The sequence below is a fragment of the Callithrix jacchus genome, chromosome 11 (genome assembly GCF_049354715.1).
Source record: "Callithrix jacchus isolate 240 chromosome 11, calJac240_pri, whole genome shotgun sequence".
Lineage (NCBI taxonomy): Eukaryota > Metazoa > Chordata > Mammalia > Primates > Cebidae > Callithrix > Callithrix jacchus.
In genome coordinates, this window is record NC_133512.1 from 105,654,091 (window position 1) to 105,670,408 (window position 16,318).

General features: G+C 45.5%; 2 protein-coding genes across 11 annotated transcripts in view; one reads left to right on the top strand and one right to left on the bottom strand.

The window, feature by feature from the left end:
* WEE2 (WEE2 oocyte meiosis inhibiting kinase) overlaps positions 1-9,961 on the bottom strand; it is a 31,864-nt gene extending 21,903 nt beyond the window's left edge. For 5 of the 6 annotated variants that reach the window (XM_078343614.1, XM_035254567.3, XM_078343612.1 and 2 more), the window contains exons 1-2: positions 9,719-9,961; positions 5,500-5,612 (exon numbers count right to left, since the gene is read on the bottom strand). In XM_078343614.1, coding sequence (XP_078199740.1) covers positions 5,500-5,553 — 54 coding nt within the window. In that variant the 5' untranslated portion in view covers positions 5,554-5,612; positions 9,719-9,961. Of the gene's footprint in view, positions 1-5,499; positions 5,613-8,847; positions 8,873-9,718 lie in introns of those variants that run through there. The other variant, XM_078343611.1, reaches the window with a different exon arrangement.
* DENND11 (DENN domain containing 11) overlaps positions 9,675-16,318 on the top strand; it is a 42,130-nt gene continuing 35,486 nt past the window's right edge. The window contains exons 1-2 of one of the 5 annotated variants that reach the window (XM_035254561.3): positions 10,012-10,292; positions 11,601-11,666. In XM_035254561.3, the coding sequence (XP_035110452.1) occupies positions 10,025-10,292; positions 11,601-11,666 (334 nt within the window). In that variant the 5' untranslated portion in view covers positions 10,012-10,024. Of the gene's footprint in view, positions 9,746-10,011; positions 10,293-10,369; positions 10,950-11,600; positions 11,667-16,318 lie in introns of those variants that run through there. The other 4 variants (XM_078343610.1, XM_035254563.3, XM_035254564.3 and 1 more) reach the window with 4 other exon arrangements.

Below are 16,318 nucleotides of genomic sequence, written 5' to 3' on the forward strand. Positions count from 1 at the left end.
CAGGCAAAAAGCTCTATCAGAAGGGAACACTGTGAACCTACACAAGTTAGGAGGACAAAATACTTTAACCTGCAGGTTTCGCGACTGTAGCCTGAATTTCCCTCTACCAACTAACGGCTACAAGACACAGTGTTAATTTTCTCCCTTAAGTACCACAAAGCTTTAAGACCTCAGCTTATCCTGATTTCCATTCTGATTAAAGAAAGCTCCAGTGACTCTCAGATCAACTAAATCCAGTTCATGTATAGAACTCTTCTGGATATGACACACAGTGAACCCATGGGCTACCAAATAGTAGTGAGAAATTTGGATTTCTTTAATTTAGCATGGCTTTAAAAATACCCATTAGCCAATCTGGGAATGAGTTCATTATTGAAAAGAAAGTATTTTTACTCTTTACACCTGCCATTTATAAAGATCACCCTCTCCTCCCTTCTCCTCCCCACACACCCAATGGCTACCAGCAGGTAATTACAATTACAATTTAGCATCACCTGGCTATCATAATGATCCTTAAACAGCCTCTAACGTATCTTGACTGGAGTTTATATCCCTGATAGAGACACAGCTTAGCTCTGTGCCAAACACACCTGCCCTAATTCAGGCATCTCCCTCCTGCAGCTGTTAGCTGTTAGCAGTTAAAGTTTCCAGGGAATTTGACAAAAATTTAAACTGACAAAAGAAAGGCTAGAAAGATCAGCAACACATAGAAACAGATATTGATCACTGGAAAATGGCAATGGCTTTTGCCAAAAATGCCTTATTTTGTAAAATGCTTTTTAATATCTTTAGTACACATTATTTAATTTCTTTCTCAGAGAAGCTCCCATGAGAAGGATGAAAAACTCTTTGAAGAAAATAACAACTATTATATAATACAGCTCTCCCTCTTCTCTTCCAGTTATATAGCCAAAGGCAGTAAAATCACTATCTCAAAAAATACCCCCATGTTCACTGCAGCATTATTCACAGCAGCCAAGTTATGGAAACCACCTCAATATCCATGGACAGTTGAATAGAGAAAATGTGGTGGACACGGACACACACACACACACACACACACACACACATTATTCAGCCATAAAAAAGGAAATCCTGCCATTTGTGACAACATGGCTAAACCTGGGAACATGACATTAAGTAAAATAAGCCAGGCACGGAAAGACAGACACATGATCTTACTTACATGGCGGATCTAAAACAATTGAACTCCTAGAGGGAGGGAGTAGAATGGTGGTTACCAGGATCTGGAAAGGCAGGGGAAGTGGGGAGATGCTGATCAAAGGGCACACACTTTCAGATATTAAATGAACAATTCTGGGTGGGCATGGGTGTGTTAATTTTTTGGTAATTATTACACACTGTATAGGTATATCCAAAGTAAAAGGAAAAAAGCCTCACTGATATTACACTCTAGGAGAAAACTATGTGAGAGTTTTCCCTGAAAAAGGAAAATGATACACTGGTGCCCCTGAGGAGGCTTCAGAAGGACTGCAAATGAGGAATTGTTTACATGATAAACATGGGCCCGAAGAGAGACAGGAATCAAGGCAGTTTGATGAGTTTAAAACAAATGCTACTTCCCTTCTCTTCATAGTGTTTGCTACCTGTCACCCCTCTTCCATTTCCCTCTCTTCACAGATCTCTCCACCACTTTCTCCTAATTCCTTCCCCATTCCCAACCAGAACTCCCAAAGAGGGTAACTGGGGAGACTTGAAAGTGTTTTTTTCAGCTCAAAGCCTCCTCATGCTCCAGCCCTTTGTAGGTGGACACACCAATTCATCCTTCCTTGGCCCTTCCCTACACCCTCCCACCCACACAAACTGTCCCAGATAATTTAACAGGGGGTAAAATACTATTCACAAAATGCAGTAACTCACTGCCCACCTTTGTCAGAGACTCAGGAGCCAATAAATACGGAATCATCAAAGAAAACGAGAATTTGCAGGTTACCAGTAATGCAATTATTATCAACTGGAATTCTCAGCCTAGGAGTATCGTGTTTACAAATCAGCAAGCCAGGTCATAGGATTTCTTTTCTATAGCCTTGATGTTGATCAGCTTCCCCTGCCATTCCATGGTTTTCATTCCTGCCTCTCCAGGCTAGCTAGAGGCTGGCTTTGCTCTCAGTGATATAGGACTGACTCGAAACACTGGTTATATTACTGTCCTGGAGGCAGGGCACAGGGGCTGGTTTATTGGGTATTACCCAAGTTGACCAGGTGTTTTTTTTTTTCCTGCTGCCTTTTCTCTCTCCCTTGCAATAGTTGGTGATTACCCTTATTTATGACTGCACTGTTTGCCTAGGGAGGCAGCTGTGCCATTGCAGTGGTTTAGATCTCATGTTATCAGCAGTAATACTGTTCGAAGCTTGCACGATTCACCTTTTCATGTAACCTCACTTAGATGGTAATGACTGTGGCTAAGTCTTCAGAATAAGAAATGAATAACAAGTACAAAAAAGATATCCCAGATTTGGACAACTAAATAGTAAGAATCTTGATGGCCTTGCTGATCTTGATGACCCAAGGGAATCCCTACGGCCTCTGGCCCATGGCCTCACTATTTTTTTGGTCATGTTGTAGCCTTTTCTTCATTCTTAGCCTCTTTCCATTGTGAAACATTTCATCTTTGCTTCAGTGAATGTTCATCTCATAGGCATCCATCCCAGGCATAAAGCTTCAGGTCATAGTTGAGATGCTGTGTTAAAAGGGGGACCCATGTCATCTATGGCAATAAGAGGAAAAGGAAAGGTTTTCCCCTTAATACCTGACACATAGTAGGTGTTCAATAAATTGGTTTTGGATAAATTTGGGGAAATAAATTTATATATTTCAATCATGTTTAAAATACTCTGTATTTGACTTTTAAAAACAAAGTTGGAATTTTTTTTTCAATATGTCAGGAGTTGCTGCACAGGGGGAAAGCAAAGTTCCCAGGAGTAAGATATGCAAGAAGGAAGCCCACCTTGCATCTCGGGTTGAGTTCCCTAGACTATGTGCTTGAGGGGAATTCTCCCCTTGCAGACACACTGCTGAGTGATAAGGAAGCACCTGGACTCCACTCTGACCAGACCTTGGTTCTGAGGCCTATGAAATGAGAAGAACAGAAGCAAGAAAATCTGTCTATTCAAATCTGCAAGAGGTGGAAACTTTTATTCACCTTCCTGGATAGACTGTTCCTTCGTAAAAGTAAGGCTAAGGCCGTGGAAAATGAGCTATGCGAGAGTCTGTAGCTCCAGGGAAGAACGCGCTGGCCTAATTGTCCCCTCAGTCAGGAGAGCGAATTGTTAGAAAAACAAACAACAAAAAAAAGAACACTTAAACAGGCCTAAGTAAAGGTCCAGTACATTATTTATTTAAGACTGAATTAGGACTGAGTCATTCCAACTCTGAAGAAATAGTGTTGCTGAATTCTCATATATTTGATGGGACTGCCCCATTGAAAACCATTGTGAATTCTGGTTTCCCAAGCAAGAAATGACACTCACTGTCAATCTTTCTAGGAATCTGGCAGAATCCAGGACCAGGATCACCCTTATTTATAAAGCGACCTTAGACTAACCATGGCTCTCTGGGCCTCGAGACAATTGGCCATGGACTTTGAAGACCAGAAATAAAGTTGAGAGAACTCCAGGCTGATGGATGTTGGCCGTTATCACCAGAATGTGCCTCATAGAAGCAACAAACCAGAGAAGAAGTTTCTTAGACAAGGGCCCGTGGGCCCTGTCAAGATCTGAAGGAGTCATCTGTAACTCACGGCTGAGTGAGAGGACTAGGCAGTGTTTTTAAGGTCCTGCCAGCTTTAAAATTGTATGCCTTCTTGTTTTGTTCAATCTCTCATCACAACTGAAAGTGTTGCCTCAACTACACAAAAGAAAGTTTGCAGTAACATAGAGAAGACATTATTTAATGACCAGCATATGTTCTCCAGCTCCCTGAACAAATCGGTCAGCAGCAGCGACACTGAGCAGGTGCAGACTGGGGCCGCTGCAGTGGATGTGGATCCATTGAAACCAGGGTTCTCTAGTGCTCCTGACTCCTCACAGCTCTGTTCCTATGACAAGGATGGTCAGCAGACCCAGGAACCTTAAGGGGGACCTTTTCCTGGTCTCCTCCCCGCCTCCTAAGAGGGAGTATACAGAAGCAGCCACCTGCAGCTGTGATGAATCCTATAATAATTACATAAATCATTAACAATACTTGATATTTGCCCATCACATTTCTCATTTCAAAGTGCTCATAAGGCTATATCTCATGGGTAACATTGCTGGCATGACAGAATTCCAAGGAAAGATTATGGGCTAAGTAAATAAAACCTGGAGGTTGCTTTAAAGCCTAATAGTCTATTATTAACACTTTCCTCCTTTTCATTTAACTTTTTCTTACGGAAATGTTCAAACATAGCAAAAATAAAGAAAATATTATGAGTCCTTATGTGTATCCATAATCTAGCTTCAAAAATTATGTGTGGCTTTACAGGCTCATTTTGTTCATATGTGCAACTTCATTGAGGGTGAGTGCTGAGGTATTCTGAAGCAAATCAGTGAAAATCTATTATACCCATGGGTACTTTGGTGCCATTAATAAAAGCCCTTAGGTTATTCTATTAATTTGAAATCTATAAATTTATTTGATGAATAAATCAAACAGATTTTAACAAATTGCTTCTCTTGCCAATGTTTCCCATTTGCTATTACTAGAGATTAATCATCAAAATAGCTGTGACAATAGAAATACACCCCTTGTCTACTCATACAAAACATAGCATTCTTAGAATAGGAACAGATTTCTGATCTGATGTCCCAGCAATATAGAGATTGGTGATATCCCAGCGATAATTTAAGGAGCAGATACTTTAAAACTATGGTATGGACCCACTAGTCTGACCTTTCCTCTGTTAGTAACAGTTGGGCTGTGATCATTCGCAGATTCCCTAAAATTAGAACAGGTAATGGGTCACCTGCCTGACCCACACCAAGGCCAGCCCCCCAGCCACAGCACAGGAATAAGATATCTTTCTCGGCCGGGTGCGGTGGCTCACGCCTATAATCCCAGCACTTTGGGAGGCTGAGGCGGGTGGGTCACGAGGTCAAGAGATCAAGACTATCCTGGTCAACAAAGTGAAACCCCGTCTCTACTAAAAATACAAAAATTAGTTGGGCATGGTGGTGCACGCCTGTAGTCCCAGCTACTCAGGAGGCTGAGGCAGGAGAATTGCTTGAACGCAAGAGGTAGAGGTTGCAGTGAGCCAAGATCATGCCATTGCATTCCAGCCTAGGTAACGAGCAAAACTCCGTCTCAAAAAAAAAAAAAAGATCTTTCTCTGTGTGTGTGTGTGCATGTGTGTGTGGTACGGGGTGTGTATGTGTGTGTGTGTGTGTGTGTGTGTGTTTGCCTTTCCTACATCACACATACCGCCTCACTGGGAAGAAATGACAGGTATGAAAAAGACATTCTCAGGGCTGGATCTGTCTGCCATGCTCAGTCTTGACTTACTGTCTGTGCTCCACGGGATGAGCTCTGGAAGTCCCTGGTAACTTGGTCAAACATCTCCAGCTACTTCTTCATCCTTCTGATCCAATCAAAAGGTTCCCACATTGAAGTTTTACCTTCATAAAACAAAATAAAATGTTTTATGATTTTTTGAAATGTGGTAAAGAAGAATTTAAGCTCTTCCACAGGAGGTAACTGCTAGAAACTGAAGCTAAACTGTCAAAAGTGGCTGTCTCTAAGGATGGAGAAAGGGATGGCGGGGTTAGAGGAGGCGACTGCGGCACAGTGTGTCCTGTGTGCAATTTCATCACTTAACTTTTGCCCCAAATACTGACTCATTAAAATGTTTAAAATAAACTTTTTAAATGTAATCAAGCAAACACAGAAATACACATATTTTTTAAACTGGCCCATAAAGTACTTGAATATTTTTGCTCACTCATCTTTATTTCCTGACCTCTAGAGTCTAGAGTCTAGAGACCTCTGGGTTCAGTTCCCCTAAATTTTCCTCTTCTCTGTATACCCTCTCTTTCTTGGAATATCACTCAGCCTACAGTTTGAAACACCAACTATAAGCTGGTAGCCTCTGAATGTATATCCAAGTCACCAAACTTTCTCTTAGACTTTAGATTTGCAACTGCCTGATCAAATTGCCTCTAGATGTCTAACAGGGACTGCAGTCTTCACATGTCCAAAACTTCGTATCACATCCACTCATCCTGTGATATTTACTATGTCGGGAAATGGAAACAAGTAAGTATTCCTCTCCTCTGCAACCCCACATCAAATCCATAAGAAATCCTTTCAGTCCTATCCTGCCTCTTCCCTGGAGGCAATAGCCTCCTCCTCAAGGACATCCCCTACTCTCACCCTTGCCTCATTGCTTTCCATTCTACACCTAGTAACCAGTGGGATCCTTTTAAAAAGTAAGCCAAAGCTGGGTGTGGTGGCTCATGCCTGTAATCCCAGCATTTTGGGAGGCTGAGGTGGGCAGATCACTTGAGGTCAGGAGTTGGAGACCAGCTTGGCCAACATGGTAAAAGCCCATTTCTACTAAAATACAAAAATTAGCCAAGCATGGTGGTGGGTGCCTGTAATCCCAGCTACTGGGAAGGCTGAGGCATGAGAATCGCTTGAACCTGGGAGGCGGAGGTTGCAGTGAGCTGAGGTGGTGGCACTGCATCCAGCCTGGGCAACTGAATGAGATTCTGTCTCAAAAATTAATAAAATAATAAAACAAATAATAATTCAAATAAGCCAGATGCTGACATTCCTGGACTCAAATCCTCCAGTGCCTTCCAATTCACTCAGAAGACAGAGCCAGCTCCCACACCAAGGCCACATGGTCCATCTCCAGCCTGTCTGACTCCTGCCATCTTCCTCATCAGGCATTCTGCTCTAGTCTCCTCACTGTTTTGCCCTAGAACCTTTGCTCCTGCAGGCACACCCTTTCTCCACACCTCACTCACCCCATCCCTTCCTGCAGGTGTGTGCTCCAAGGTCATTTATCAGAGAGGTCTTCCCTGATAACCCTAAAGAGCACCCATCATTCATTCACTGGCCCCTTGCCCTGTGATACATTCCTTCACAGCAAGAATACTTAAATCATACATTATATGTTTAATGGTTCATTTTTAATATTGTCTGTCTCCCCCACCCCACCCGCAACAGAATCTAAATTCCATGAGGAGAGGGGCTTAACTCTTATTGGATGCTCTATTTCCATTATCTGGATCAAGTCTTGGCACACAGTAGACTCTACAAATTTCCAGAGTGAATCAAGCATGTTATGTATTCTATTTATCCCCCTGATGGACACCACTGCAGAATCAATAGCTTTTATGAGATTTCAAACTTAATTTTCAACTCCAGCGCAAATTTAAGATGACTAAAAGGAAGGTATATACTGATTTTAAATAATGTAGTAATTTTGGCCGGGCACCATGGCTCACACCTATTAATCCCAGCACTTTAGGAGGCCAAGGCAGGAGGATCACAAGGTCAGGAGTTCAAGACCAGGCTGGCCAACATGGTGAAATCCCGTCTCTACCACAAATACATTTTAAAAAAATTAGCTGGGCGAAGTGGTGGGCGCCACGGAGGTTGCAGTGAGCTGAGATTGTACCACTGCACTCTAGCCTGGGCGACAGGGCGAGACTCCATCTCGAAAAAATAAAAGGTAGTAATTTTGAAAGTCTACGTCATTTTATGAATCCCTATGCCATTTCTGACACAACATAAATGTAATCTCTGCAGGATGTGACATACTGTGCTTTAAACTTGGGCCACACCAACAAGCACCTGTAGCACAGATGAGTTGGTGGGGCTGAAGGAAATACTAGTGCAGACAGGGCTGATACTACAACTGATGTGCTCTAACGTACAACTGCGATGTTAGGAAACAGGGAGGCTGGAGCAGATGCAGCGAGACTCCGTCTCAAAAAACAACAACAAAAAGGATGCATATAAAAGGTTTCTAAGTAGGATCTCAAAATGTTCATATTCTGATGTTAAGGATAAAAAGAACACAAAATGGATATAGAGCATAATTTCAACATGTAAACATAAATATATCTATTTTAAGATATACAGTCTTCCCTCAGTAACTATGGGGATTAGTTCCAGGACCCCGTGGATACCAAAATCCATGGATGCTCAAGTCCTTGATATAAAATGGCATAGTATTTACATGTAAGCTAGGCACATCACCCTCTATATCTTAAATAATCTCAAGACTACTTACAATACTAATACAATGTAAACAGTCCTTATACTGTATTATTTAGGAAATAATGACAAGAAAAAGTCTGCATGTTGGGCCGGGTGTGGTGGCTCACGCCTGTAATCCCAGCACTTTGGGAGGCCGAGGCGGGTGGATCACGAGGTCAAGAGATCGAGACCATCCTGGTCAACACGGTGAAACCCCGTCTCTACTAAAAAAAAAAAAAAAATACAAAAAATTAGCTGGGCATGGTGGCGCGTGCCTGTAATTCCAGCTACTCAGGAGGCTGAGGCAGGAGAATTGCCTGAACCCAGGAGGCGGAGGTTGCGGTGAGCCGAGATCGCGCCATTGCACTCCAGCCTGGGTAACAAGAGTGAAACTCCGTCTCAAAAAAAAAAAAAAAAAAAAAAAAAATTGAATGTCTCAGCCTGAGAATTTGGCTATGGCCTGGTCTTCTGTAGTAGTGGGCTTTGGAATCTGGCCTGGAGTATTTCGAATATAGCCTAGGCTGGTGTACCCTCGAATGAACCACATGAATGTCCTGGCCCTGGTGTTTTTTTCTGGACCATTCCTGGGTCTCCCCATCTATTTCAGTGACTGTCTACATACTCCAGGGAATGGTTACTTACTTGCCCTTGTGAGGTTGGGGAGAGGCTGAACTAAATACGTAAATAATGAAAGTAGACCCTGTTCTTCGGGGTAAATGCTGCATAAGTACATTCTTTGTTGTTACATCACAGATTTTAGAATAGAAGTGGCAGTCTAGGGCAGTCATTGATAATCTCCTTAGGGATAGGGGCTAAGTCACATTGTCATTGCATTGCTGGCGTGTAGGACACAGATGTCCATAAACGTCCCCTGGAGTGACTCCCAACACACAACTCTGCTGAGTCCTTTTGAGAATCGGGAAATCGTGGGGCCTTCCTGAACCCTGGATGAATTGTGTACCTCTTCCTCTTGCCACCTCCTTTAGTACTATATTAATAGCTATTACTATTTTTATACACATCTCCTCTGAAAGAGTTACTTTAGCTGCTAGATTTACCTCATGGATTGAGTCATTTAAAAAATTTTTTCAGTATAAAATGGGGGTTCATAGAAAATCTCTAATTAATTTCCAAAACCATCAGCTTTAGGGCTTTCTCTCCCCTGAGCAACTTCCTTTTCCTGATCTTATGAGGGAATATTCCCTCACCCCACAAATGCTCCAGCACCTCCTAATACCCTCATGCTGTATATACGCCAGGAAATAAACTCATAATCTCCACCCCAATTAGTTTGTAACATAAAGGGAAGTGCAAAATCCCCAAACCCTAACCCTACGGCCCTTCTCAGTGTTCACTGATGTGTCTATTGCAGACACCTGGGTAGCCAGGGCGCCTCTGCTTCACTCCCCTGCTTGTAAGCAGCTTCTGCCACACATCCAGGATTATGTAATGCATATCTGTCACGGTCCACAGGACCAGGGGACTTAAAAAAAATGGTGACATAAAAACTCACACTGGTAGCTACACCACGGAACCCTAGGTGAGAAGGCGTCTCCACCCGCACTCAGGTGCACGGGTCGCGGGGAAGAGCGTTCCGGCCGCACGCGTCCCACACGTGGACGTGCACCCGGACGCCTCCGAACAGGCTCGCGATTCCCAAAGCCGGTTCCGCAGCTCAGTGGGAAAGGCGCCTCCGCAGCAGGGCCCCCGGCAGCGCGAGAGCCGCTGGGCGGCGGAGGCGGCGGCCGGGCCCGGCGAGGGGGGTTCCCGCAGACCGCCCGCCCCGCCCCTCGCGCCGGCGGCTCCGCCTCGCCTCGCCATGGTGGAGCAGGGAGACGCGGCGCCGCTGCTGCGCTGGGCCGAGGGCCCCGCCGTCTCTCTGCCGCAGGCCCCGGAGCCGCAGGCGGGAGGCTGGGGCCGGGGCGGCAGCGGGGGCGCCCGGCCGACCGCGGAGCCGCCCCGGAGGCGGGAGCCCGAGGAGCCGGCTGCCCCGGAGGTGCTGCTGCAGCCCGGGCGCCTGGAGCTGGGCGACGTGGAGGAGGACCAGGTGGTGGCCGTGTTCGTGGTCACCTTCGACCCCCGCTCGGGTGAGAGCCGCGCGGGGGCCCGGGGCGCTAGTGCCGGGATGCCCCCGGGCCTTGGGGGCGCGGGGGAGGGGCTCGCTGCGCGCGCACCTGCCCTCCGGGCCCCGCACACGCGCGGGTCCCGGGCTCCCCGGCTTGGGGAAAGGCGAGAGGCGGCGCGTCCCCATCTCCCTCCCTCGGGGCGCAGCTGGGTGCGGGAGCGCGGCCTCTCGGAGCGGCCCCGAGCGCTTTGTTTCGGCCCCGTCTACCCCCGCCCCTCCCCTCTGAGTCTCGGGCCCCCACAGTGGTGTTTGCATTTCTCCAGTGACAGGGGATCCGGTTTGTGGCCACGTTGGCTTTTGTTTTCTTATCTGGGGGGCGAGAAGGTTTTTCACGTTGAGGGGAGGAAAGCCCCCCCGGGCGAGCGCCCCCTGAAACCGAGCGCCCTGAGCTTCCCGGTCCCCGCCTGGTCGCCCTCGCTCCCCGTCGCTTCCTCCAGGGTAACTTTCCTAGCGGCCAAGTTCACTTTCTCTGACTGCGTTATTTTGAGGAATTAACGCTGGGAGTATTAAGTGATGGGACTGAGGGATTCAGCTGAAGGCTGATTAAAGGAGAAGCCTCCCCGGATAGGTGCTTGGAGAATTAAAGTCTCATCCCACGTAATCTCAGCCTAACCACCCGGTAAGGAGGTGTGCATTTTCCGGGTGAGAGTCTAAGGGGGATAGAAAGTGGAAGAACGACCCTACGCGCCCAGGAAGCCTTGGCGGGTCAGCCAGGGACTTCTGACTGCAGAGCCGCTCTGCTGTTCCGGGTTGGGGGAAGGAGGGGGGAGGTCATCGCTGGAATCAGGTGTCAGGGCTTAAGGAAACCCAGGTGTGACTGTCAGTGTCTCCAGAGCAGCTGCTGGAGTGTGGGATGCCTGTTGGTGGAGGAAAATATTGGCTGCTTTCTGGGATGAGGTGGGATGGAGTGGGGGGAAAAAGGGATTAGGATCTGGAGAAGGGGAATCCGGTATGGCAGATGATGATGGTTTCCAGGCCGGTAACTTTGGGGTTCTCAGCTGTAGGGAAGAATGTGGGACTCACTGTGGAGCTCTTTTGTAGGAACAAGGTTTGTGGGGAGAAGTCAGGCCTTTCTGACTTCTGCTTGTTCCTTTGCCCCATTTCCATGGCTTTCAAACTTTTTTTGACCTATCATATGAAGTTAATTTTATATTCCAACCACAACGCTCACATACATGCAGTACTTACGTAACTGAAACAGTTCATGAAATAGTGCTAATATTTTCTACATGTAATGCATTATTTTCTCTTTTTTTTTTTTTTTTTTTAGATGGAGTCTCGCCCAGGCTGGAGTGCAGTGGGGTGATCTCGGCTCATTGCAACCTCCACCTCCCAGGTTCAATCAATTCTCTGTCTCAGGCTCCCGAGTAGCCGGGATTACAGGAGCCCACTATCACGCCCGGCTAATTTTTTTGTATCTTTTTTCTTTTTTTTTTTGTGACGGAGTTTCACCATCTTGGCCAAACCGGTCTTGAACTCCTGATCTCGTGATCTACCAGCCTTGGCCTCCCAAAGTGCTGGTATTACAGGCGTGAGCCACCGCACCCAGCCTCTTTTCTCTTTTTTTTTTAAGTATTCATCTTTCTAATATACTATGCTGCCTGAACCCCTGCTTTCTGGCATCTGATCCTTATCCAGGGATGTAGGAGGAGGGAGGGAGGAAGAGAGAGCGCAGGAGTGCCAGCAGTGTGAGAGGGAGCACTTGTAACTTTTTTTATTTTTGTGGTGGGAAAGCAGTCCTTTCCTGCCTGTAAATGTGTTTGTCTCTTTTGTCATCTATCCTAGTCCTAAATGGCACTTTGCATCCTGTTAAAATTCTCTGATAGACCTTGTAGCATATAATTTTTTTTGTATATATCTTAAAAGTAGGATATGTAGTTAATGAATGCTACTGAGTTTCCCAGGGCCTCAAGGGTTAGCACCAGGACAGGGCCCTCAGAATGCCTGATGTACGTACCCCTTGTGTTCCCGTGGAGTGAGGCCCACAGTGGCACAGTGAGCTGGAGGCGTCACTGGTCCAGCACCTTCCCCTCTCTACTGCTGAGGCAGATCTGTTTGTTTCTATTTAATATTGGCCCATCCAGACTTGTGCCCCTCCTTTGCCTGTGTTGCCAAAAGCAGTAAAGTGAATATTGACTTCGTTACCAAAATTAGAGCATACTGTAGAAGTTCTTACCTAGGTGTGATTTTTCTGCAGTTTAGTTTCTCTCGCTGGCCTGCCTGCTTAGCGGCTTCCCCATGTCTTTCCCACCTGTCCTCAGTTTCCACTCCTAGAAGATACTTCCTCCCCACCCCAGGCCAACCCCAACCCCCGCACCAACTCCCCATCACTTACCGCCCAGGCCATGGCATTTTGTGCATTTTCCCACATCATGTGGGTAACTGTCGGCAGGTGTCCTAATCAGTGTGTGCATGAGAGAGGGAGAGCGTCATTGAGGGAGGAGAGAGTTCACAGCTGTGGTACATGTAAGAGGGTAGCATGTAAGAGGGAAAAGGAGAGGAGTGGATTCTTGTTAGAAGGGGTGTGTGTGTATATGTATGTATGTGAGTAAGCATGTATGCAGTGATTCTCTGACTAAGGTGTGGGAATACGAGAGTAATCCTTTTGCACCTTTAGATACAAGTTTTGGAAAGCTGGGTTGGGCATCTGTGGGAAGAATCAGAGAAAGAGTCTTAAAGCTTATTTCCATCAGACTCATGAATTGAAAATTATGGTTGCTGAGTACAAATGACTTAAGAACTAGGGTCTTCAAGTTCAAAGTGAGGCTTCAGGTTCAAAGTGAGGCTTGTAAAGTGAGGATACACTCAGTCTTTATCTGGAGCAGGGAGCCCTAGGATGGTGGTGCTGATCATCTGGGCCACAAAGCTGCTATTGAAACCAGCGCCAGATGCTACTCTGCAAGCTGGGTGGAAGATGTTGGCAGTTTCATTTTGTTCATCCTCATGATTTAGAGCTTTGACTTTAATTTCACTTTTGTTATTTGGGTTTCTGATACGGTTTTCCTAGTCTGCTTAAAGGAAAGGATATTGTCACACTTGGGGAACACCCCTCCCCCCGATGGTGGCAAGAGTGATATCACTGTGTGACTGAGGACTTGTGTATAGGCAGGATGGAGGCCGATGAAGCTTTGGACATACAATGTCTGGACATCTGTACATCTGCCTCATTGACTGTTTCTTTATGATACTCACTTTACACTGCTGCATTTAGAGTTTTATTGTGGATAAATTTCTGTCTGGGAGAAATTCCTGTGCTCTGTTTGTACTGGGGCAGCTTGCAAGAAGAGGGGTGGGGTGAGAGGCAGATCACCTGCTGAGGTTTTCAAGATGTTTCTCCTTTTCTTCTTGGGAATGAATTTCTACCTGTGCTTCCCTCCTCCTCTAGCCAGTGCTAAAATTACATCTAAAAACCTATTTCATTTAGTGTATCTAAGTGCTTCTATGTTTATGTCAAATGGGTGTATTTAAAAATCACACTAATTTTAATCTCTGTAGATTCCCTGTTTGGTACATGAAATATAAGCATTTTTTTTAAACAATAGAGATGATGGATGCCCAGTTAGATTAGGGCTAGGTCTGGCGTCTGAGGCACAACTTGGAGCACTGCCCAGGTCATCTGACTCGTGGCAAATAATAAATGGCTCCAGCAATGGGTGGGAAAGTGACGAAGTAGAATGTAAATGGAAAATTTGGAGGACAATTTTAAGATGCGAGGAGCAATCCTAAGAATGGACAGCTCAAATGCATGCAAAGACAAAGCCAATTCTGATATCCAGCAAGGAAGTCTCACAGGAGGAGAAACTCTTTCACGTCACCATCCTTCCCCTGTATTTCCACCAGATGCCGATGGAATACAATTGTGATTAATTTGCTTTAATCCCACCCTGGAAGAATGTTTGCCAGGCTGTTGGTTACTCACCTCCTTGTGATTTTCAGGGAGAAGTCAGTTTGTGGCCATCTGCTATAAAGTCAGTTTCTCTAAAATTGAGGAGGGGAATATAAGAATGGTAACTGTAATACCCACCACCTCCTGAGTGCCAGCTATGTGCTAAGGACTGGGCCACGTGTTTCAACCAGCTGCCTCTGATCCTCCCAACAGGCTTCACCATAATCGTGAGAAAAACAGGTGCAGAGAGCCATTAAGTTGTTAGACATTAGGGCCAGAACCCAAGTCTACCTGTGCCGGTGCCTGCACTTCTTACCCGTACCACACCGCCATCCAGTGGTGAGTGATATGGGATCTGTGAAATGGAAGGTCTTTGTAAAGTGAATGCGTGGGAATTCAGTCATGAATTGGCAGGTAGCTGACTTTAAATAACCAGGATTAGCTTCTTCTTGACTCAGGATCCTTTATCCTGATGCTTTTCTCTTTGCTTTGGATGTGCTCTCAACCTAGGTGGTTTTAAGCCTGTTTCAAACCGTGTAAGACCCCAAGTCAGCTCACATGGGTTATTTACTTTTCTGGTGTTGGGGTCTGAACCAAATACTCTTTGGAGGAGTTTTCCATCTGTGGGATCTGGTGGCCCCTTCAGGTGGTTACATAAAGGGAATGTGTTGTTGGGACCTAGAATACTCTTGGATTTGTGCATTTATTCCTGAAACAGGATTTGATTTGACTTCCTGATTCGAATCAGGGCATACGTATATACGGATGGGAAGATGCTCGTGGAAAGAGTAAAACCCCAGGCACGTGCTGGGGCAGAATTCCACTCCTGAGGTCAGAGGAGCTGGAAGAGGATCTCCAGCTGAGGCAGTCTCTGCTTAGGAAATGAAGAGCTCAAGAAGAAGTGCTTGCTGCAGAGTCACCTAACAGGAGGAAGAAAAAATTCACATATTTCCTATTAAAAAGAAATTGTTTTGGTTCAATATCATTGCTTTCTCTATTTTAAATATTTGGAGGTGAACTTTCTAGCCAGCAGCAGTCATAGCAGTTAATGTCCATTTTCCCTAGGAAATAGTGATGAATTTTAAGACATCTGGGGGTTTGGTCATTTCTCATTTAAACAGAACTAGTTTTGGAAGACAGAGGCAGTAGTCAACATAGATAGGACAGCCTGTATCTGGCCTACCCCCTGGGCTTATAAAACCCCAGCTGTGGGAGGCCCTGGTGCACAGAGCTGTCAGGCTGACCTTCAGAGCTGTGGAGTGGCAGGGTTCAGACTATCTGTACCTCCTCAGCAGCACTGGTGTCTGGCCTTCCCTGGGTGACCAAGCTGCCAGCTTCATAGTCTGTTAGTCCAAGTTCCTTTAAATGCAGACGTATTTGCCTTTGCATGAGCTCAGCACCTGGCAGGCGACTGTACTGCCATGTTATGTTCCACCAATATTTGTTGAATGACCGGCTGAATGTACACAATGCAGATTACCACATTTGTTCCTCCTGTAGTGGTGTGAATCCCTCCTCAGAAGCTGTCTTTGCAGTAGAAGCTAGGAAGTGCCTATAAGTACTTGTAATAGGCCCAAGGCATGGCCCAAGATGAGAAAGGACACAGAGATGGAAGGAGAGAAAGTTAGGGGAGAAAAAGGCACTTGTCAGGGGCGACTCCTCTCTGTTGGACTAGCCACGAAATGACCCTTTTTATTGAATCTTCTCAGCTCCCTAGCTGAGTTCTTAATACAGTGAGGATATTCGGAAAACCTAAAAGCTTGGAGTGTGAAGACTGAGCCTGGGATAAGTAGCATTCGGGATGAGGTTTTTTTTTTTTTCTTGTATTAAATGGCATCCCATAAGGATTACTAGTTATGCAAAATTACTTTCCATTAAGCCTCTACAAGTTCCATATGTAGGCTGGTTTTCATTTGTAATGTAGGATAGCCTCAAGCCCTGATAGCTCTTCATTCCCTATTATCTGCGGTACATTGCCTCAGTTATTTTTGGCATTTGCAAAGTTTCTTATGCTTGCCTTATGTGTTTTCACATTGCTATTATTTCAGTTACTTTACCCAGTTCTCATGTTGAAATGTGAAAAGTTATAATAGTACAGTGAA